The sequence below is a fragment of the Lithobates pipiens genome, unplaced genomic scaffold (genome assembly GCF_037356315.1).
Source record: "Lithobates pipiens isolate NorthernLeopardFrog02 unplaced genomic scaffold, aLitPip1_a1.2 Scaffold_8, whole genome shotgun sequence".
Lineage (NCBI taxonomy): Eukaryota > Metazoa > Chordata > Amphibia > Anura > Ranidae > Lithobates > Lithobates pipiens.
The window spans coordinates 634,688,881-634,714,033 of NW_027507903.1; the positions used below are offsets into that span (position 1 = coordinate 634,688,881).

Below are 25,153 nucleotides of genomic sequence, written 5' to 3' on the forward strand. Positions count from 1 at the left end.
CTCAACCCCATCTGGTGGGTGTGCCCGGTGCTATCACATAGTGGGCATGTCGGCCCCTTGGTGATATATATATATATATATATATATATATATTGCTAAGTGTTAAGAAAAAAAAAAGTAAAGGTACCACAATAAACACCCCATTACAAACTCCAGCACAGGGCGTACATGTATACACAGGAGGGGTATCGCTGCTAACCTCGGTGTGAGACCACCATTTGGAAGACCCCAAATGGTTTCAGCGGGTGATCAGATCTGCAGCTCGTTCCCGGATGGTCTTTTAAATGACAAACTTGCCATTACACACAGTGCACTTCCATCCATTAGTCGGATAATTTGCAGAGCTCCAGGGAGCTGATGATTGACTCGGAGGAGATGTTTCTCGGGATCTGATCTGATGTCAGTTTTCATGTAATTGCAGCATTGGAAGAGCTTATCTCAGCAATCCTGACGGGAGTGACCGGGCTTATTAACGATAAATATTTTTTTTTTTTGTGAGTCACCCCCGCCCTGAGAAACAATAGAACTTCCTGTCTGGGGAGGGAGAGAAACCACAACTGACACACCTCATCGCTCCACTCGCACTAATGGAAATGCAATGTATAGAGATCGGACATCTTTGTGTACAACACTATTATCCCATCACCGGGAGACACAGAGCATATCGTGACTATAATACCAGGTACATCTCATAAAATTAGAATATCATCAAAAAGTTAAAGGGACACTAAAGGTTCCTCCTCCTCCTTCTCATTCTCATCCTTCTCATCCTTCTCCTCCTTCTTCTCCTTCTCCTCCTTCTCCTTCTCCTTCTCCTTCTCCTTCTCATCCTCATCCTTCTCCTCCTTCTCCTTCTCCTTCTCCTTCTCCTCCTTCTCCTTCTCCTCCTTCTCATCCTTCTCATCCTTCTCCTCCTTCTCCTCCTTCTCCTCCTTCTCCTCCTTCTCCTCCTTCTCCTCCTTCTCCTCCTTCTCCTTCTCCTTCTCCTCCTTCTCCTCCTTCTCCTCCTTCTCCTCCTTCTCCTCCTTCTCCTTCTCCTTCTCCTTCTTCTCCTCCACCTCCTTCTTCTCCTTCTCCTCCTCCATCTCCTTCTTCTCCTTCTCCTTCTCCTCCTCATCTTCCTCCCACTCCTCATCCTCCCCCTCCTTCTCCTTCATCTCCTTCTTCTCCTCCTTCCATGTGATACTTACCTCCGCTGTGCAGTTGGTTAATTGCACAGAGTAGCCCCAATCCTCCTCCTTCTGGGGTCCTTCCATGGCGTTCCTCCCCCCACATTGAGTGACCCGTCGGAGAAGCGCTCTCCTATGGGTCACCCATGCAGGCGCCTTCCTGCGTCCATAGACACACCCCCCCCCCCCCAGCGACCACGTCAGTGGATTTGATTGACCGCAGCGGTAGCCAATGGCTATGTTGCTATCAATCAAGACACTGGCGAGAGACGGTGTGCTTGTCTCTGGCGTGGGAATGAATGGGCTCAGGTGAGTAAAACTTGGGGGGGGGGGGGGCTGGTGCACTACAATAGGTTTTTCACCTCCAATGCATTGAGGTGGAAAACCCGGAGGGTTTAGAACCTCTTAAATTTTATTTCAGTAATTCAATTCAAAAAGTGAAATGAAGTGCTCTAGATGATCCTGTGGCACTGCTGAGGTGTTATGGAAGGTCCAGGTTGCTTTTATTAGTGGCCTTCAGCTCATCTGCATTGTTGGGTCTGGTGTGTCTCATCTTCCTCCTTGACAATACCCCACAGATTCTCTATGGGGTTTAGGTCAGGCGAGTTTTTTTTGTTTTTTTTTTCTGGCCAATCAAGCACAGTGATGCCATGATCCATAAACCAGGTATTGGTACTTTTGGCAGTGAGTCCTGCTGGGAAATGAGATCAGCATCTCCATGAAGCTGGTCAGCAGAGGGAAGCATGAAGTGCTCTAGAATTTTCTGGTGGAGGGCTTCACTGACTTTGGACTTGATAAAACACAGTGGACCAACACCGGCAGATGTCCTGGCTCCCCAAATCATCCCTGACTGTGGAAAATGTTCCATTTCATTTGGAAATCACAGTCCCGGAGTCTGGAGGAAGAGCGGAGAGGCACAGAATCCAAGTTGCACGAGGTCCAGTATGAAGTTTCCAGTCTGATGGTTTGCGGAGCCATGTCTTCTGCTGGTGTTGGTGACCGGGAACCCGATGGTCCCTCTGAGCGTGCTCCAGTGTTTCTCCTGTGGAGAGAGGAGAACCTTCCAGAAGAGCAACCATCTCTGCAGCACTCCACCAATCGGGCCTGTATGGTAGAGTGGCCGGACGGAAGGCACTTCTCAGTAACAGGCACATGACAGCCCACCTGGAGTTTGCTAAAAGGCACCTGAAGAGCTCTGACCATGAGAAACAAAATTCTCTGGTTTGATGAAACAAAGATTTAACTTTGGCCTGAATGACAAGAATCATGTCTGGAGGAAACCAGGCACCGCTCATCACCTGGCCAATACCATCCCTACAGTGAAGCATGGTGGTGGCAGCCACATGCTGTGGGGGTGTTTTTCAGCGCCGGGAACTGGAAGACTGGTCAGGATCGAGGGAAAGATGAATGCAGCAATGTACAGAGACATCCTTTATGGAAACCTGCTCCCAGAGTGTTCTGGACCTCAGACTGGGGCGAAGGTATATTCTCCACCAGGACAACGACCCTAGGCACACAGCTAAGATAACAACGGAGTCGCTACGGGACAACTCTGTGAATGTCCTTTAAACGGCCCAGCCAGAGCCCAGTCTTGAACCCGATTGAACATTTCTGGAGATATCTGAAAAGAACTGTGCACTGACACTCCCCACCCAACCTGATGGAGCTTGAGAGGTCCTGCAAAGAAGAATGGGAGAAACTGCCTAAAATACAGCGCCTTGAAAAAGGATTCACACCTCTTGAAATTTTCCACATTTTGTCAACCACAAATGTAAATGTTTTTTATTAGGATTTTCTGTGATAGACCAACACAAAGTGGCACATAATTGGCAAGTGGAAGGAAAATTATAAATGTTTTTTTTAATTTTAATTTTTTTTTATTATTATTATTTTTTATTTCTTTAACGAAAAAAAAATCTGAAAAGTGTGGTGTGCATTTGTATTCAGCCCCCTTTTACTCCAATACCCCTAACTAAAATCTAGTGTAACCAAATGCCTTCATGAGTCAACTAATTAATTAGTAAATAGAGTCCACCTGTGTGTAATTTAATCGCAGTATCAATACAGCTGTTCTGTGACACCCTTAGGTCCGGTTCACACTGAGGCAGCACGACTTGCAGCGCGACTGCCCTTAGGCGACCTGGACATGACTGCTGCGGCGACTTGCAAAACAACTCCTGTATAGAAGTCAATGCAAGTCGCCCCCAAAGTCTTGCGTCGCTCCGATTAGAACGGTTCCATTGTACATAACAGGACGCTACTTGTCAAGCGTCTAAGTCGCCTGACAAGCCGTGCCAGTGTGAACCGACCCTTAGAGATTTGTTAGAGAACCTTAGTGAACAAACCGCATCATGAAGGCCAAGGAACACACCAGACAGGTCAGGGATAAAGTTGTGGAGAAGTGTAAAGCAGGGTCAGGTTATAAAATAAAATATCCCAAGCTCTGAACATATCACGGAGCTCTGTTCAATCCATCATCTGAAAATGGAAGGAGTATGGCACAACTGCAAACCTACCAAGACATGGCCGTCCACCTAAACTGACCGGCCGGGCAAGGAGAACATTCATCAGAGAAGCAGCCAAGAGGCCCATGGGAACTCTGGAGGAGCTGCAGAGATCCACAGCTCAGGTGGGAGAATCTGTCCACAGGACAACTCTTATGCCGCGTACACTCGATCGGAATTGCGGCCAGAAAAATACTGATGAGAGCTTTTCATCGGAAAATGCGACCGTGTGTATGCTCCATCGGAATTTAGCTGTCCGAATTTCCGCCAGCCAAAAATTGATAGTATGTTCTCAATTTTCCCGACGGAAATTCTGATCGTGTGTGTGCATTTCCGACACGCCAAAAATCACGCATGCTCAGATTCAACTACGAGACAGAAGCTATTGGCTGGCTTGAACTTCCTTTTTCTAGTCACGTCATACGTGTTGTACATCACCGCGTTATAAATGATCGGAATTTGATGTGACCGTGTGTGGGCAAGACGGCTTGAGCCGAATTCCGTCGGGAAAACCATCAGAGCTTTTTCCGACGAGAATTCCGATTGTGTGTACGCGGCATTGGTCGTGCTCTCCACAAATCTGACCTTTTATGGAAGAGTGGCAAGAAGAAAGCCATTGGTGAAAGAAAGCCATAAGAAGTCCCGTTTTTCAGTTTGTGAGAAGCCATGTGAGGGACACAGCAAACATGTGGAAGAAGGTGCTCTGGTCAGATGAGACCAAAGTTGAACTTTTTGGCCTAAAAGAAAAACGCTATGTGCGGTGGAAAACTAACACAGCACCTGAACTTGAATACACCATCCACTGTGAAACATGGTGGTGGCAGCTTCATGTTGTGGGGATGCTTTTTTTTCAGCAGTGACAGGCAAGCTGGTCAGAGTTGATGGAAAGATGGATGAAGCCAAATACAGAACAATCTTAGAAGAAAACCTGTTAGTCTGCGAAAGACTTGATACGGGAGGTTCACCTTCCAGCAGGACAACAACCCAAAACATACAGCCAGAGCTACAATGGAATGGTTTAGATCAAAGCATATTCATGTGTTTTTAGAATCACCCAGTCAAAGTCCAGACCTAAATCCAAATGAGAATCTGTGGAAAGACTTGAAAATTGCTGTTCTGTAGCTCTCCATTCAATCTGGCAGAGCTTGAGCTATTTTGTAAAGAAGAATGTGCAAAAATGTCACTCTCTAGATGTGCAAAGCTGGTAGAGACATCCCCAAAAAGACTCGCAGCTGTAATTTGCAATGAAAGGGGGTTCTACAAAGTATTGACTCCGGGGGGCGCTATACAAATGCACGCCACAATTTCCACATATTTATTTGTAAAACAATTTGAAAACCATTTATCATTTTCCTTCCACTTAACAATTATGTGCCGCTTTGTGTTGGTCTCTCATATAAAATCCCAATAAAAATACATTCACGTTTTTGGTTGTAACAACATGACAAAATGTGGAAAACTTCAAGGGGTGTGAATACTTTTTCAAGGCGCTGTAGGTGTGCCAAGCTTGTAGCATCATAATTAAAAAGACTTGAGGCTGTAATTGGTGACAGAGGCGCTTCAACAAAGTGTTGAGCAAAGGCTGTGAATACTTATTTATGTATATGGGATTTTTTTTTTTTTAAATTTTTTTATTATTAATAAATTTGCAAAGATTTCAAACAAACTTCTTTCACGTTATCATTATGAGATATTGTTTGTAGAATTTTGAGGAAAATAATGAATTTAATCCATTTTTGGAATAAGGGTGGAACATAACAAAATGTGGAAAAAATGAAGCGCTGTGAATACTTTCTGGATGCAATGTGTGTGTGTGTGTGTGTGTGTGTGTGTGTGTGTGTGTATTGTAGATCTATTATTATTATTATTATTAATAATATAATATTTTTATTCCTTTTTAATATAAAAAAACATAAATATAAAAAAAAAAATATATATATATATATATATATATATATATATATATATATATTATAATATCTTGTATATCATGTAGTTATGGCCCTCTGTAAGATTAAATCTGTAGAACCTTTTATTTATTTATTTTTCCTGTTTCTTACAGATCTGACGGTTTGGATAGAAGGTAAAGATGGCGGGTGCCTCGGTGAAAGTTGCTGTCCGCGTTCGGCCCTTCAACTCCCGGGAGTTCGCACACGATGCCAAATGCGTCATCCAGATGCAAGGCAACACTACCTGTAAGGAATCCTCGTTCTTCATACAATCTGATGACCGGCTGACGTGTCGGGATTTGTAAAGTAAACTGGGATCACGAGGCCTTAATGTACAGTTGTGCTCAAAAGTTTGCATACCCCGGCAGAAATTGTGGCATTTTGACATTAGTATTGAAAATATGACTGATCATGCCAAAAAAAACTGTCTTATTTCTTGTACAAAGGTTTTTATTGAAAATTCACACCAACAGGATAGGACAAAAACAGTGGTGGACACATCGTGGACTAACAGGTATAAAACTGCAGGATTCAGAAAGATTAATGTGAAGGTGGAAAGGGAAAGGAGCCCTGGGTCAAATCGTGAAGGGTGGTAATGAGCCACCCAGGGTTGCCATACCCAGAGAAACTTGGCATGAGAGTCCGATAGTATGGCAGTAAGCTTCTCATTTACCATAATGTCATTCCCGCAGTTTTTAACTGCTTCAAAGCTGAGGGCCGGGGTCTTCCAGGCCCGTGCTATGGGCAATTTAGCTGCAGTAAAAAATATGTGCTGCAAGTTGGTGTTCAGGGCGAGGAAGTTCTGTGATCGGTTTCCACAAAAGGGCCTCAAAAGGGTCCCTCTTTATAGTGCTATTGAAAAGGTTTGCGAAGCAGCGCATATATTCTGACCCACAATCTGCACACTATGGGGCAGGTCCACCAGCTGTGCGCCATTGTACCCTCCTGAGAGCAGCCACGGAAGCATAAGGGGGAATGGGACGGGAGAAAGCTTGCTAATCTGGCCGGAGTGTAGAACCATCTATAGAACACTTTATCCACTTAAGGACCACTTCACGCCGATACACTTCGGCAGAATGGCACGGCTGGGCACAATCGCGTACCTGTACGTGGCTCTTTAAGTGCCCAGCCGTGGGTCGGGAGCGCGCTGTACGCGGCGGACGAGCACGCCCGCTAGCCCAGCCGATTAAAAGGGATGTACATGTACGCCCATTTGCCCACCGCTGCCATTGTGCCGACGTATATTGGCGTGCAGTGGTCGGTCAAGTGGTTAATTGCCATTTTAACCTGTGTGTGTCACCCTGTGTGTCTGTACCAAGGCCAAACATTCCAAGTGAACTTTTTATCAGGGCCATTTAGGTGATTTCTGTTGTTCGTTTATTTATTTTTTGATCCTTTTTAAATCATATGTGATAATAAAGGACTTCTTATGATTTCTATCCTTCAATAAAAGAACGTTTTATTTATTTATTTTTTGTTTTGTTTTTTGGCATGATCAGTCATATTTTATAGATGGGGTATGCAAACTTTTGAGCATAACTGTATACGGTCTCCCAATGCAATGTGGGCCCTTTTTACACGTCTATGCTGCACTGTGGGTTGGGTGGGGGGAGCGGGTGGTTTAAAATGTTGTTCTATCTCACCAGGTTCAGACTCTTGTGGGGGGGGTGTCTATATTGATTTTGCTTTGAGAATGTGTCAATATTTGCACAGCTCTCGTGAATAATCCCTGTAATGTGTCTAATATGTTAATCTCCTATGATCAACTTTATCCAGTGGCCATAATGTGGAATTTTTCTGAATGGCTCAATCAGGAAAATATCACATTATGGCCACTGGATGGCGGTGACTATCATAGGAAATTGCCAGGATTATTTGTGATGGCTTTGCAAATGCATGAGGTCTGAACATTAAAGAGGAAGTTAAACCCTGATGTGTTTACTTCCTCTTTCATTCCCTGCAAAGGCAAAGCATAATGGACTACTATGCATCGCATAGTAGCCCATTATGTGTCACTTACCTGACACAGGAGCCAGCGAAGTCACCGCTGTCCCCTGTAGTCCGCCGCATCCATCTTCTCGGTGGGTCTCGCAGCTCCGCCGCTGTTATTTGGCGAAGCCATGATGATGTCACTCCCGCGCATGCGCACGGGAGCCGAGACGCGCGGCATTGCGCGGCATCTTCGTTAAAGAGGATGCCACGCTCAGTGCGCCTGCTCGCCTCGGTGCCCGTCTTCGGGCAAATATCTCCTAAACTGTATAGGTTTGGGAAATATTTCTTGGACCTACAGGTAAGCCTTAATCTAGGCTTACCTGTAGGTCAAAGTGGTTTGTAAGGGTTTACAACCACTTTAAATTATTTGGCTAAAGCTTTTTTGCAGAATTGATTTTTAATGGTCAGACCCCTGGAGTGTGATCCTGATCCTCGCTCTTCTACCTGAAAAATCACTGCATCTCACCCGCTCTGCTTGCTTTACCCCGGTCAGTGATTCAATAGGTGGTGAGGCCAGGGATCAGAGGGACAGCTGAGGACACCTTTTATAGACAAGCTGATGATGGTACCTCCAATATGTCTGTCCTGATGGTTCCTGTGACTGTTGTCCTCTACACTGGATGGACTGACTCATGATATCCCCCCCCTTTCCCTGGGTCTTGATGGTACTGTCCATAGTAGTAATGGGGTCTCCGGGTTCCTGGCACTAACCCTCTGGTATTGGGTAGATCTTATGTAATGCTGTTGATCTGAGTCTTCTTCCTTCATCTCTTTTTAGGTATTTCAAACCCAAAACAGCCCAAAGATGCTCCAAAGAACTTCACCTTTGACCATTCCTATTGGTCACACACTACAGTGAGTGCCGAACCCTCTGTGTGTTTTCTGTGACTTATATTCTATGAGTAGGAGAATGGGAAGTTCTCAGCACCGTTTCTGCAGGATAAGGAAAAGCTTGATGCCGATGCGGGACGAGTGTGGAGCGTGTTGCTGCGGGACGAGTGTGGAGCGTGTTGCTGCGGGACGAGTGTGGAGCGTGTTGCTGCGGGACGAGTGTGGAGCGTGTTGCTGCGGGACGAGTGTGGAGCGTGTTGCTGCGGGACGAGTGGGGAGCGCCCCGCTGTTGCTGCGGGGCGAATGGGGAGCGCCCCGCTGTTGCTGCGGGGCGAATGGGGAGCGCCCCGCTGTTGCTGCGGGGCGAATGGGGAGCGTTCTGCTGTGGGCGAGTGGGGAGCGTCCTGCTGCTGCGGGAGCTAGCGTGCTGCTGCTGTGAGCGAGAGGGGAGCATCCTGCTGCGGGCGAGGGGGGCACGTTCTGCTGCTGCGGGCGAGGGGGGAGCGTGCTGCAGTTGCTGCTATGGGGTGAGTGAGGAGCGTGCTGCTATGGGGTGAGTCGGGGGGGGGGGGTGCGTGCTAATACTACGAGGTGATGGAGGACGCCCCAAAGCTGCACAAAGAGCACACTGAGTTCCCAAGACTGCATTGCGTTTTCTGTTGAAAAGGTGAACTTGGTATTGCCATGTGATAATGTAACATTTCCCATTGTCTCCCGGCAGGAGGAAGACCCAAACTTTGCTTCTCAGCGTCAAGTGTACAAGGACATTGGCGAGGAGATGCTCTTGCACGCGTTTGAAGGATATAACGTCTGTATCTTTGCCTATGGACAGACAGGGGCTGGAAAGTCCTACACCATGATGGGGAAACCCGAGCCAGAGCAACACGGCATCATCCCCCAGGTAATGGCTGTGTAATGTATATGGAGGAGGGGCTCTGGTCATGTGACTATACTTAAAGCTGGGGCCTTCTGGGTTATCAGTCAGGTACTGACTGTATAATCTGGATCTATAATCTCTGGATCATTGCCTGGTGTAGGAGCATTGAGTCGTCCCCCAGTTACTGGTGATCTGATTCTATTGGTAGGCAGCTTTAATGGCCATCTATTTCTTATGCTAGAAGTTACAGCTGCACGATTAATCCTTAAGTTCGTGATCTCGATTCAACCCCCTCACATGATCTTAATGCAGCATTTCCACGATTCATGTAGAAAGTTCACCTGCGCACAGCTGTCAAAAAAATGTAAAAAATCAGCCGGCAAACATTGCTCAGGGCTGAGAAAAAGCGATAAAAGAAACATTGTATCTTATCTGTCCTTCTGTTTATTCATTTACAGACCAAAGGAATGAACTTTGGTCTGCAAATGAAGTCAGTTTTAAGCAACCTTGTCCAGTAAAAAAAAATATATATCAATTTGTTTTAGTAAATTGTTCCTCTGTTTAACCCCTTATTAACCTTTAATCCGCCTTATTAACTCCTTATTCTCCTTCTCCTCCATTTAATTATTTTCCAGATTATTTTTTTATTTACTTCTATTTTATAAACTATTAATAAAACTTTGTTCATTCATATTTTACACCTTTTAACATATATTTACACGTTTCACATTGAAAAAAGCGCAACATAAAAAAAAAAAAAAAAAAAAATATATATATATATATATATATATATATATATATATATATGTGTGTGTGTGTGTGTGTGTGTGTATGTGTATGTATGTGTAATATATGTATGTATGTATGTATATATATATGTGTATGATGTGTGTGTGTGTGTGTGTAAAATAACTTTACAGTGCTTTGTACCATTGCTGACAGCTGAAGTAAAAACAAAAAGTTGAGGTTGTATTAATGTATTAGAAAAAAAAGGCCCTAATATAACAAGGGGAATACAAAGACACAGAATTTTAAAAAGAGCCAACTTCCCTAAACTACGAATCTTGCTAGAAGATATAAATTGGGATAAAATCTTCGCAACAAAGAAGACGGAGGAGAGATGGGTTTGTTATAAGGGCATTAGCCAGTGCATCCTATTGGGAAATAAATTTAAAAGAGCGAAGAAAAATCCTGGACGGCTTAACTCCAGTGTAAAAAATGCATATAAAAGCAAAGGAGAATGCCTTCAAAAAATGCAAGGCTTGGAGGTCATCATCAGCATTCAGACTTTACAAAGAATGCAGTAAGCTGTATATAAACAGTAAAAAGGGAGGACAGACCACATTGGCCCTATAAAGAATGAGGAAGGACATCTGGTTACAAAGGATGAGGAGATGGGGAAGGTATTGAATTTATTCTTCTCCTCAGCCTTCACGAGGGAATCGGTGGGCCTTCAGTAACTAAAACTGCAGGGTTTATCCTCATGACACATCACAGGAAGCAGCTCCATGGCTAAGAGAGGACAGAATTAGAAATGGACTTGGGGAACTCAACATTAATAAATCACCGGGACCAGATGGCTTGCACCCGAGGGTACTTGGGGAACTCAGTCAAGTAATTTTTTTACTGACTGGAATGGTACCAGCTGATTGGAGAAAAGCCAATGTAGCACCAATATTTTTAAAAAGGGCCAAAATACATCCCTGGGAATTACAGACCAGTTAGCATAACATCAATAGTATGCAAGTTCTTGGAGGGGATGATAAGGGCCTATATACAAGATTTTAGTAATGAGAACGGTATCATTAGCAGTAATCAGCATGGATTCATGAAAGATCGTTCTTGCCAAACCAATCTACTAACCTTCTATGAAGAGGTGAGTTGCCATCTAGATAAAGGAAGGCCCGTAGACGTGGTGTATCTGGATTTTGCAAAAGCATTTGACACAGTTCCCCATAAATGTTTACTGTACAAAATGAGGTCTGTTGGCATGGACCATAGGGTGAGTACATGGATTAACAACTGGCTACAAGGGCGAGTTCAGAGGGTGGTGATAAATGGGGAGTACTCGGAATGGTAAGGGGTGGGTAGTGGGGTCCCCCAGGATTCTGTGCTGGGACCAATCCTATTTAATTTGTTCATAAAGGACCTGGAGGATGGGCTAAACAGTTCAATATCTGTATTTGCAGACGATACTAAGCTAAGCAGGGCAATAATTTCTCCACAGGATGTGGAAACTTTGCAATAAGATCTGAACAAATTAATGGGGTGGGTAACTACATGGCAAATGAGGTTCAATGTAGAAAAATGTAAAATAATGCATTTGGGTTGCAAAAATATGAATGCAATCTATACACTGGGGGGAGAACCTCTGGGGGAATCTAGGATGGAAAAGGACCTGGGGGTCCTAGTAGATGATAGGCTCAGCAATGACATGCAATGCCAAGCTGCTGCTAACAAAGCAAACAGAATATTGGCATTAAAAAGGGGATCAACTCCAGAGATAAAACGATAATTCTCCCGCTCTACAAGACTCTGGTCCAGCCTCACCTGGAGTATACTATCCAGTTCTGGGCACCAGTCCTCAGGAAGGATGTACTGGAAATGGAGCGAGTACAAAGAAGGGGAAAAAAAAGCTAATAAAGGGTCTGGAGGATATTAGTTATGAAAAAAGGTTGCGAGCACAGAACTTATTCTCTCTGGAGAAGAGACGCTTGAGAGGGGATATGATTTCAGTATACAAATAACATACTGGTGACCTCACAATAGGGATGAAACTTTTTTTTTTTTTGTGGACGGGAGTTTAACAAGACTTGTGGCCACTCAGAATTAGAAGAAAAGAGGTTTAACCTTAAACTACGTAGAGGCTTCTTTACTGTAAGAGCAGCAAGGATGTGGAATTCCCTTCCACAGGCGGTGGTCTCAGCAGAGGGCATCAATAGTTTAAAGAAACTATTAGATAAGCACCCGAATGACCGCAACATACAGGGATATACAATGTAATACTGACACATATAATCACACACATAGGTTGGACTTGATGGACTTGTCTTTTTTTCAACCTTACCTACTATGTAACTTAATGGTCGTTTTTTTTATTTCTTTACACATTACATTATTTTTCATTACATTTCTTTATATTTAATTGAAGCATAGAGTATTGTGTCTTATTTTGTTTGCCATCTTGCTTGATAACCTAATGTTCAGGGGTTGCAAATCTTTAAAATAAAGTTGTCCGGAATCGTGATCTTTATTCTAAGCAACAAAAATTGTGATTCTAATTTTTCGTGCAGCTCTACTAGAAGTGCTTTCTGCCTCCCATATCTATTGGTCTTGTGATGTATGGGGGGGGGGCTCTGGATCATTTTCTAATACGATCAAGCTGGCTACACGATGACATCCATTGCAACAACTCTTTATTCGCTACATGGCAGTGGGAAAGGAAAAGGGATTGGACAAGGGCTACTCCAAAGATTGCCCTCAATCACCAATGGTGAATAGGACTGTCACAGTACCCAATTACACAATAGAACTTTAGTAAAAATAGCATTTATTACAAAATATACAAAGAAATACACATAAATTGCAACAAAAACATCAAAGCAATTGTTGCAAAAATCATAATCACAATACAATAAAAAATCTTAATATACAACCCCCACAGACATGTAGAGGCACGATGACGTTGGTATAGACGCATGAACTTGTGAACAAGTTTTGCGGCCAATGCCACTTCCTCAGGAGACGTCAACCAAAACATCTATAAAAGAGCTAATGCAAAATTATAATAGCAAAAAAGGTCAAGGATACAACTAAGTTGCCTAAGGCACATTTATATTGGAGTATTCAGTAAAAGCAGTACGTCTCACCAATAGAGGCCCACTAGGGCAACAGGTGGCATAGACTGAGAGACCCGTGAAATGGGTGTTCCCCCTGGGGGCGGACACAGGGTTTTTTTTTTTTTTTTGGAGAGGACTAAAATTGTAAACAGTAAAAATGAATATCATGTGGGTTTCAATACAGAGCTTGCACAAGGGAAAGGGAATCAGAGAAGTGGAGGGGGGGGGAAACGGAAAAAGAAGGAAGTGGAGAAAAAATAGAAATGAGGGAAGCAAGGGGAGAGGGGGGAAAAAAAGGGGGGGGGAATAGAAGGGAAGGGGTGGGGAAGAAAAGAGGGGGGAAGGAAAAAAAGAGGGGGGCATGGCAGGATACAGCAGTAACATGCTGAGTTTCAGCTGGAGCCGCCAGGCAACGCGTTTCAGCCAGAGCCATACTGATACTATGAGTAAGTCATTGGCTGAAACGCATAAGCATGTTACTGCTGTATCTTGCCATGTACCAATAAAGAATTGTTGCAATGGATATTACCGAGTAGCCGGCTTCATTGTATTACAGGGTTATTGTTACAATTTTTAAAGGCATCTTGATCAGAGCACAGGTTTCCAGTCTCCCAGGTAATTTGCGGTAGATCAGGTTCTCTTGCTTGCTCTGAATCATTTGCCTAGGAACTGATCATGTGAAGTGGATGAAAAACCTATTTGTATGGTTACTTGAAGATTCTGGGCCAGTGATGGCGAACCTTGGCACCCCAGATGGCTTGGAACTACATTTCCCATGATGCTCAACTACACTGCAGAGTGCATGAGCATCATGGGAAATGTAGTTCCAATACATTTGGGGTGCATAGGTTCGCCATCACTGGTCTAGGCTATTGTAATATTTGTGGGTGGGGGTTACCCTTGGGGTCATGTGATGTTTGGAGGGGGGGGGGGAGCTGTGAATCATCCCGGAGATTCATCAGGTCATACTTCCTGATCTTTGTGTCATGTGACCGATAATATCATGTGACCAGTCTGATCTGTGTGTACATACATAATGCAATGAATCGATCTCTTCTCTTTTTTTCAGTTATGTGAAGATTTATTTGCCCGAGTCAGCAGCAACAAGAGCCCCGATCTGTCCTACTCTGTGGAGGTGAGAGGCTGCTCATAACTCATGTTCAAACACCTTTTTTATAGGGTGATAGTGTAATCCTGGGGCCCAATGGGCTCTGCTTAGAGATTGAGAACACCAGAGCACCCGGGGGTAGCATACAAACTCTGAAAGATTGTAAGCTCCTCTGATGCAGATGCTGACTGGTGAGCCGCCCTGCCAGCACCGGTAACCTAACCAGCCTTCCTCTTGCTCTCTGTCTAGGTCAGCTACATGGAAATCTACTGCGAGAGAGTCCGGGATCTGCTGAGCCCCAAGAGTAAAGGCAACCTGCGAGTCAGAGAGCACCCCATCATGGGCCCCTATGTGGAGGACCTGTCTAAGCTGGCTGTGACTTCCTACGACGATATCGCCGACCTCATGGACTGCGGGAATAAGGCCAGGTAACTGCCTGGTTACAAAGGATCCCTCTCAATGCCCAAGCTGCCGACCTATTTCACTGCTGAATGTGGACCTTAAAGTGTTCACAAAGATTTTATCTATGAGATTGTAGACTTTATCCCGGGTTGAATTTATCCAGACCAAGTGGGGTTCACCCCTGGGAGAGAAGGAAGAGAAAACACACTGCGGGTGGTGAATACAATTTATCTTGCGCAAAAACAGCATAAGTCAATGGTGATAGTATCCGCTGATGCAAAAAAAGCTTTCGACCAGGTTGACTGGATATTTTTAAAGGCGGTATTACAACGCATAGATCTAGGAGATGGGATGTTGAGATGGATCTCCAATTTATGTTTAAAACCAAGTGCCAGGGTAAAAATAAACAATAGAATCTCTGAGCCCTTCTCTATTTTAAATGGAACATGTCAGGGATGCCCTCTTTCACCCCTGATATTCATTTTGACAATAGAACCCTTTTTAAGGAAAATTCGTGCCAATATGAATATTAAGGGGGTAAAAATAAGGGAAGAAGAACAGAAACTGGCAGCTTATGGGGACGATTTGATTTTTTTTCGTAACTGCCCCAATTATATCTCTTCTATCTTTATTGATGGAGCTACGAGAATATGGGAAAATATCCAATTTTAAAGTAAATTATGGAAAATCGGAAGCAATGGGGATAGAAATAAATATGTCCCTCCTACAGGTGATACACAATTGGATTTCAGATGGACAAATTCATACATAAGCTACTTAGGAACAAAAATGTCAAAGAATTTAAATAAGCTGCTTGAACTCGACTACATACCATTGGCAAGGCAGATCAAACTTGATCTTCAGAATACTCATGACAGAAGGGGTGTTGGTTACCTCTCCGGAGGACATTCTGTCTGCCTTCACCAGGGTTTACACCTCTCTATTTGTTTCCTCGCTCCCTGATGAATTTGACCCCACTCCTATGACCTCCATGTTGGACACGCTAGCATTGGGGTGGCTCTCCGATGCAGAGAGACTACTCCTTGTCTCAGAGATCACACCAGAAGAGGTTTCGATGGCCATCGGGTCTTTCCCGGCTGGGAGGACGCCGGGGGCCAGATGGACTACCCATAGAGTACTATAGAGCCACGTAGAACTACTTACCCCCAGGTTGGCTCAGCTGTATCGAGAATGTCTTCAACAGGGCTCCCTGCCGTCCTTTATAAGGGAAGTCCATTTTGTTCTCATCCCAAAGCCTAATAAGGACCCCAAATTGTGCGCCTCCTACAGGCCAATAGCACTCCTAAATTGTGACTTCAAAATACTAACCAAAATACTGGCCACTAGACTTAATAAGGTGATTAAATCTCTGATTGACCCTAACCAAATGGGCTTTATGCCAGGTAGATCCACAGACATCAACATCCGTAGACTGTTTTCTAATATTCATGCCCCCCCATACTAATCAAGGCACTAGGACAATTGCCACCCTTGATATGGAGAAGGCATTTGACACGGTAGAGTGGGTGTATCTGTGGGAAGAATGGGTTTCCCACTGAAGCTTATTGCCTGGATGCGCACATTGTATACCGGTCCCCTTGCATGCGTTAAACTGAATGGCTCCTTGTCTCCTCCGTTCCCCCTGCAGAGGGGCACCAGGCAGGGATGCCCTTTCTCCCCGTCCTTGTATGCCCTGGCAATGGAACCTATTGTGGAGGCCCTCTGATGCTCGGTCGAGGTCCGTGGGCTGGCTGGAGGAGAGAGTGACTCTCTACGTGGATAATTTACTGCTTTTTTTTTTTTTTAAACGATGCTGGTGACTCTTTGCGGGGCGCACTCGGAATCGTGGACAATTTTCCCGCCTTCACCAGGTTAAGGGTGAATTGGCATAAGTCTCAGCTTTTCCCGGTGGACGAAGGGGCCAGGTCCTCCTCGTCCCCCTCTACCCCACTTCAATGGGTGGATAGGTTTACATATTTAGGTATCATTATTTCAAGGGAGAGCGGGGATTTTGTCCGGCTTAACCTTGAACCTGTTCTGATGGGAATTAAATCCAAACTAAGGGCATGGGGCAATCTTCCCCTCTCCCTCATTGGGCGCATTAACCTTCTAAAAATGAAAGTCCTCCCCAAACTAACGTACATATTTAGGAATTCCCCACAATGGCTGAATAAAACCTTTTTTAATTCTCTTAAATGACTTTTCCTTTCATTTATTTGGGGGTTTTGAACACCTAAATTTAAGTATACCACTCTGACCAGGCCTGTGGATAGTGGGGGCTTGGCTCTCCCCAACTGCCACAAATACTTCTTGGCCACTCGGCTTGTAACCGTCCACTGGTGGTTGCAGCCAGATCTGAACAATTCTGCTATGGTGTTTTGAGGCGGCTATAGTGGGGTCTCTGGAGGCCTTGAAAGGGTTGATATTCAGGGGGCCAAAAAAACCTCATTGCCTCACCCCTTCTATGAGGGCGTGGAAGGTGGGAGAAGAGCTGAGAGCATCTCTGCCGAACACCTGGTCTCCTCACACCCCCCGGTGGCTGAATCCTAACCTACCACAGTTCACCACTATTCCGGATCCATAGGCCTGGGCCACATACAAAATACTGACTCTGGAGTATATTATCACCAATGGGGAGCTTGCTCCCTTTCATGTATTGCGTACAAAATTTAATGTGCCTGTACGGGCTCATTTCAGGTATCTCCAAATCGCCCATGCTTATAGATGTCAGTTCTTAAGTCAACCAGTCATAATGGAATACTCGGAGCTCGAGTCCACCCTTCGGGTGAAGGACTTGGAGAAATCCACAGATTTACGGGTCCCTGTTGGTTGCTGCCATCCCCGAACTGTCCTCCCTCCACAGGAGCTGGATGAAGATGATTGGAGGGAGATTTGGGTTTTCCCATTCTCTCCTCTGGTCTCAGCCAGGGACAAACTAGTTCAGTACAAAATTATACACAGAGCTCACTACACACCCCACAGACTGCACCAGATGTCGCCAACACATTCCCCGGCGTCCCGGAGATGCTCGTATCAGCCAGGGGACTTCTTTCACATTTTCTGGGCTTGCCCAGCAATTGGACATTACTGGAAGGAAGTTCTTCAGGTGATGGTTAATATCACTAAGACTAGTGTTCCTTACGATCCTAAATATTGTCTGCTGGGGCTGGTGGAACAGATATCAATCCACAGAGCTAGGAAAATACTCATATCCTTATTACTGTACTATGCACGTGAGGCCATCACGATGAATTGGAAGCCATCATCTCCCCCCTCTGTCAAGTTCTGGAAGGGTCTAGTGAATGCCAGTTTGCCCCTTTATAGAGCCACCTACGAGGGCAGGGGTTGCCCACAAAAATTTGAGAAGGTGTGGACCTGTTGGTTAGACGATAGCACTACAGCAACTGATGCAGAAACTAACCCTAAGCCCTTGTACACACGGTCGGAGATTCCGATGGAATGTGTCCGATCGGGCCGTTTTGTCGGATAATCCGACTGTGTGTGGTCTCCATCGGTCTGTTTCCGTCTGAGTATCCGACATACCAAGTTTTCCAACTTGTTGGTAAAATTTTCCGACAAAATGCTCCGATCATGTGTAGAGAATTCCGATTGGACAAAGTGCCACGCATGCTCAGATCAAATTCCTACACCAAAGCTATTGGCTACTAGGGTGAACGTAGTCCCGTCGTAACAAAATAACGTCATCACGTTCTGAACGATCGGATTTTCCGACAACTTTGTCCGACCGTGTGTATGCAACAATTTCGGACAAAATCCGACGGATTTGGTTGTCGGAATGTCCGACCGTGTGTACAAAGGCTTAGACCAACATTAAGGTTATAATATGGTAATACACTGACCAGGTACCACAAGTATTTCTATGTTATGTTATCCTGCATTTATGCTATTGAGCACAGATTCTCCTGCTTTTAACCTCTCCCCACGTTGGGGTTTAGATTAGGTTAAGTTTTGTTTGTTATTGGTCTCCCAGGTTGAGGCCTGTTGTTGCTTCAGAGGCAGACCGATTATGTTGTGTTACCTGATGTGCCCTGCTGCGGTCTGAGATTTTGCCCTTGTGTGGGTATTGGCCCCTGTGTGGGCAATTTTCTATGCTATTGAAAAATTCAATAAAAAAGATTTTGCAAAACAAAAAAAACCTTGATCTTCAGAAATGGGATAAGGACATTTTTATGTGGTTCGGGGGAACCAACAATATTAAGATGAATGTGATGCCAAGACTTTTGTATTTAATACAGACCTTACCAATTAAAATCCCCCCCCCCCCAAGCTTTTTAAGGAATCTTAGATTAAGATTTTTGAAGTTTATCTGAGCTGGGAAACCAACAAGAATGCATCAAAACATCTTGGCACTTCCCAAAGGAAAAGGTGGGATAGGACTCCCAGATCCAATAAGATACCAAGAAGCCTCACACCTAGCCAGAGTAGTGGAATGGAGGAGGTCTAGTGTGGATTCCGGATGCAGAGGTGCCAGTAGAAGTGAGAAAACGCCCAACAATAGGCGCGACAGTGCGAACCATTAAAAAGATATTTTAAAAAAAACACCCATTTCGAGAAACCCTAGCCCGCTCCTCCCAATCCTGGGCACTCCGGCAATTCAGCCAAGAATGACGGACCCAGAGTTTAAAGCAATACGATGTAGAGGCATTAGCAGAATTTGTTGTTTTTCGGTGGAAAACCATTTAATGACAAAAAAAGATGGCACCAGAGCTAGACTTTTTCAGAATGATGCAACCAGAAGCTTTTATTAGATATAAATCAAAGGCATAGAAGTGAGGGCACTGACTGAGTTTGAGGAGAATCATTGAGACACTTGATGTCCCATTTCTATATTATACTAACCAAATTGGAGACTCCACAAGAACTCGCTTTTTTCCAGGCTTTGGAGAGAGATCTAAAGACCATATTTTCCCCAGAACAAAAAGATAAGAGCCTGTTATTTAATCAAAAGGCCTCGGTAGCAAGCAGATACCAAGAAGGGGGATATAAAATTCTCACTAGGTGGTACAGAACACCAAAAGTATTACATCAGATCTACCAACAAATATCTGATGCCTGCTGGAGATGTCGTGGTACAGAGGGAACATTATTACATATCTTCTGGGAATGCCCAAAAATGTGAGAGTTCTGGGAAATTGTAGGTGATACTATTAAAACAATAACAGGAATTGCCATTGGAAACATACCAGCAACTTTTCTATTGCTGGACATCCCAATGGCAATGGAAAGATTCAAAAACTCTCTGTTGAGACATCTGCTAATAGCAGCAAGGGCATGTATTCCTGTTCTGTGGAAAAAAAAGAAAAAGACAATCCTCCAACTAGCGCACAATGGCTCACGAGAATTGCAGAAATTCAACAAATGGAAAATCTGACAATGGCAATGAAAGATGAGAAATACCGGAAGATATGGGCTAACCTCTTTAGTCTAGTCTATAGGGAAAGTGAGATGTAAAATATATGGAATCTGGAAAATGAGAGTTGGTGGATCTTGGGGAGGGGGTTAAAAAAAAAAAATATATTATATTATATTTTTATATATATATATATATATATTATATTATATTGTATTATATTATATTATATTTTTATATATATATTATATTATATTTTTATATATATATATATATATATATATATATATATATATATATATATTATATTTTTATATATTTATATATTTTTATTTTATTTTTTTGCTAAGGGGGTAGATGATAATTTAAGATAGGGGAGGGGGGAAAGGGATAAATTAAAAAGGAGAATTCACATGGAATTAAGGTGTAAACTGAAAATATTGTAAGATATAACTGTTCAAGACCATATAGGAGTGTAATGAATTGTATTGTGAAATCCTATGAAGAAAATAAAGAATTAAAAAAAAAAAAAAAAAATACAAAGGTAACAAACCTGTCAGATGTTCAATGCTGGTGGGATGGTGATTGTAAAAGATCAAGCATAGTAAACGCTGTGGGCTTGTAGTGTTATCATTGCGTTGTAACTGACAAGCTGCCTTTTAGCCCTTGTACACACGGTTGGAGATTCCGACGGAATGTGTCCGATCGGAGCGTTTTGTCGGATATTCCGACTGTGTGTCGTCTCCATCGGACTGTTTTTCCGTCGGAATATCCGTCGGACCAAATTTTCCAACTTGCTGGAAATATTTTCCGACAATGCTCCGATAGGACATACTCCGATCATGTGTAGAGAATTCCGATCGGACAAAGTGCCACGCATTCTCAGATCAAATTCCTACACCAAAGCTATTGGCTACTAGCCTGAACGTAGTCCCGTCGTAACGAAATAACGTCATCACGTTCTCAAAGATCGGATTTTCCGACAACTTCGTCCGACCGTGTGTATACAACAGTTTCGGACAAAATCCGACGGATTTGGTTGTGGGAATCTCCGACCGTGTACAAGGGCTTACTGTGAGGATCAATCGCTATCCCTCTGGCACTGAGTGGGGATGTTAGTCCATGTGTTTGCACTGACTCTCTACTAGCGGGTCTAATGAATCCTTTAGAGTCCTAGTAACAGCTCGCAGTGTCGTCATTCTGTTGTGAATGTCCAGCGCTGTCATTTGCAACAAAACAAGCCACTAGCTATCACTGTGATTGTAAGAGATGCATTACTGCCCCGGCCGACACTGAGCAAAGAATCGGCCTATGGATGCGGCCCCTTTTTAGTCTGTGCTCTGATTCCTCCAGACCGCTGATTTAAAAGTGTATCACCCTACAAAGAGAGGAGACTGGCTCCGTGTTGAGCTTTAGCTCTCCAATTGAAACGCCCGTAAATTGGGCATCTGCCTGGGGTGGAGCCAGCAAAAATAGGAAAAAAATAAATCCTTTTAAAGCAGGGAACTAAAACCCATCAATTAAAAAATAATAATAACATTCCCTGGAAATGCTAACTGCAGTATTTGGTTGTGCTTTCAACCAAATTGTCAAACCACATGTGCAGCACCATGGGAGTTGCAGATCAAACGGAGGCAAAGATTGCAGCTTCCTTGGCTGAAAGGGACTGGAGGGTTTAGCGCGGCTTTAAAATGCGGCCATGGAAAGAAGGGATCCCGGATCAATATCCATCGTGCTTTGTATAAGGGGAGGGGCTGTGGGTCGTCCCTCAGTTATTGGTCATCAAATGTTACTAGTGAGGGGGCCACAAAGACCATCTATGTATGTTATCCCAGAAGTGCTTTCTGCCTCCCAGATCTATTGGTTATGTGTTGTATGGAGGGGGAGGGGCTCTGGATAATTTCCCCCTTGGCACTAGTCATGTGATTATAAGGTGGATTAGGACTCTTGTATGTTTGCTCTAGCTAGGCTTCTGTGATTTATTTTTATTTTTTTCAGGAGGGGTACTGGATTACCCTGATATTAAAAGCTGGTGGCTTGTGCTTTTTTTGCCATTTCGTTGTTGTGAATGATTAGCACCGTCATTTACAACATTTACAAGAATATAAGCTACAAGCTATTGCCTTGGCTGCCAAAGATCGATCACTTTCCCATCGACCCTGAGCAGAGCTCCTCCCAGACAGGCAGCTGATTAAGTGAGCATCACTGTACAAAGAGGGGAGTGGACTTGTTCTCAGTGTTGTGTGGCTCCCCCCTATAAGAACACCCATCAATTGGACTTCTGCCTAGGGTGGAGCTACAGGAAGCAGAAACTTAGCAAAATAAGTTATGTTCTTATAAAATGTAGCCATGCATCAGAATGGGACCAAATGCTCTATGGGGGAGCTCCCCTGGCGGATCCCTCCGCTCTCCCCTTCTGTCAGCATGTTTCATGTCAGCATATTTGCACACAGCACACCGCCCATATCCCAGTCTGATCTCTGCTGTTCAGGGATTGCAGTAGACTAGCATCAAATCCAGGTATTTACACCGTTGCATTCAAAGTATGTTTAAGGATATATCCATGATTACCGAGCTGCATTAATTTTTGTCTTCTATATCTCTATGTAGTTCAGCTTTAAAGGGGTTGTAAAGTCCCCATCTACATCACCAACCTCATCTGCAGATATCGCCCAAATTGTCCCCTCCGCTCCTCCCAAAACCACCTGCTCTCTAGCTCCCTTGTTACCTCCTCTCATGCTCTCCTTCCGGACTTCTCCAGAGCCTCTCCCTTCCTCTGGAACTCCCTGCCCCAGTCTGTCCGATTAGCCCCCTACCCTGTCCACTTTTAGGAGATCCCTGAAAACTCATTTATTCGGGGAAGCCTATCCCACACCCACCTAACAACCCCCCCCCCCCCCCCGAGCTACCCCCATCAAATCATTCTCTGCAGCTTTTACCTTTTGTGCCACCATCCCCTCCCTTTAGAATGTAAGCTCTACGAGCAGGGCCCTCCTGTACCTTTTGTATTGTACTGTAATTGTGTCCCCCCCCCCCATACATTGTAAAGCGCTGCGTAAACTGTTGGCACTATATAAATCGTATATAATAATAATTAAGATTAAAAAAAACTTCTGTCTGTATCAGTCGCTCCCAGCACCCCTAATACTTACCTGAGCCCCATCTCTATCCAGCGATGTCCTCGGTGGTCCAAGACTCTCCCTCCTGAATGGTTGAGACACAACAGCGGCACCATTGGCCTCCGCTGCCGTCAATCAAAGTCAGTTACCCAATCAGGAGAGAGAGAGGGGGCAGGGCCGAACGACAGCTCCGTGTCTGAATGGGCACACGGAGCTGTGGCTTGGCTCAGGTGCCCCCCACGCTTGCTGTGGGGGCAATCAACAGGAGGGAGAGGCCAGGAGTGCCGAAGAGGGACCTTAGAAGAGGAGGATCTGGGCTGCTCTGTACAAATCCACTGCAACAGAGGAGGGAAGGCTAGACCATGTTTGTTATTTAAAAAATAAAAATTAAAATGAGACTTTATAATCACTTTAATAGCATCAAATGAAAGGGCATTCAGAAGGCTCCACTTCCTAACTCCTGAGACACAAAGGAAATAACTGAACTCCTTGGTGCAGATGGAGGGCTTGGCCACCTCCAGAGTGGCCCTCCCTACCTAGGGTGTGCTTTTAGTTTTGTTGCACCTAGCATCCTGCTCCTGTAGGTGGCGAAATCAACCCTATCCGCCATGAAGTATGGCTGTGTCCTTCAATGAACTAAATACATATTATTATTTTCTTTCTTTTTTTTATCATTTTGTGAAACCATAGTTGTCCTATCACAGAGCTAGTTGGCCAAGCTCATCGTCTTATTTGCTCGCTGTAATAATAGAAAAAATAACCGCCATCTGTTCCGCTCTCAGGACTGTCGCTGCCACCAACATGAATGAGACCAGCAGCCGCTCGCACGCCGTCTTCACCATCGTCTTCACACAGAAGAGACACGATGAGATGACCAACCTAGACACAGAGAAGGTAAGTGCGAGCACAGAGAATGAAAATCGCGTCCCCCTAACTGTCACTTACCCAGAAACCCTTGCAGCCATTTGCCACGTAGAATGTCCGTCGTTTCGTTCAACTTGATTGTGTTGCTATTAACCACTTGCCACCCAGGCCAATTCAGGCATTTCTCTCCTATGTGTAAAAATATATATATATATTTTTTTATAAAAATATACATTGGACCCCCAAACTGTGTGTGTGTATGTATGTATGTGTGTGTGTATGTATATGTGTGTATGTGTGTATATATATATATATATATATATATATATATATATATATATATATATATATATATATATATATATATATATATATATATATATATATATATATATATATATATTTTTTTTTTTTTCTATCTATATATATATCTATATATTTCGCTATCTATTGCTATATCTATCTATATCTTTCTATATATATCCTATCTATCTATATCTATCATGCATATACAGGTATATTTTTACAAATAGGAGTAATATATATATATATATATATATATATATATATATATATATATATATATATTACATATACATTTGACATTTTTATTTATTTATTTTTTTTAAGCAGAGGCCTACAGAATAAAATGATGGGGGTTGCAATTTTATGTCACATAGTAAAAAAATTGGTTTCCTCAAATTGGGATTTTAAACGTACCACAAACAGTAATCGTAAAAATTACAAATGTATTGGTATATAAGACATCAGACTTTGTCTTGTATACCAATAAAGTTGTATTTCTTTACGATTAGTTTGTGGTCTGTTTTAAAATCCCAATTTTTTTACTATATGTATGCGGGATGTGATCCACAAACTGCTCAGTCAGCTAGCTGGGGCAAACTTTTCTTTTCCATTTTTATGTCATGTGGTATTGCGCAGGTTTTTTTTATTTTTTTTATTTATTTTTCCATACCCAGTTTAAAAAAATATATATTTTTAAAGAATTTAATAAACACAAAATCAGTATAATACTCATTTTTATTTTTTTATAAAATATATAAAAGAGAATGTCACACAGAGTAAATAATTGCCTAATATGTCACCCCCTAAAATTACATATGTCTG

The 25,153-nt window shown here is 43.5% G+C and overlaps 1 protein-coding gene across 1 annotated transcript in view; it reads left to right on the forward strand.

Moving 5' to 3' along the window:
• Nucleotides 1-25,153, forward strand: part of KIF1C (kinesin family member 1C) — a gene marked incomplete in the record, with an annotated part of 77,393 nt that overhangs the window by 34,048 nt on the left and 18,192 nt on the right. The window contains 6 exon segments of the mRNA XM_077470861.1: nucleotides 5,736-5,868; nucleotides 8,393-8,469; nucleotides 9,167-9,346; nucleotides 14,231-14,296; nucleotides 14,519-14,697; nucleotides 23,944-24,055. Of these exon segments, the coding sequence (XP_077326987.1) occupies nucleotides 5,763-5,868; nucleotides 8,393-8,469; nucleotides 9,167-9,346; nucleotides 14,231-14,296; nucleotides 14,519-14,697; nucleotides 23,944-24,055 (720 nt within the window).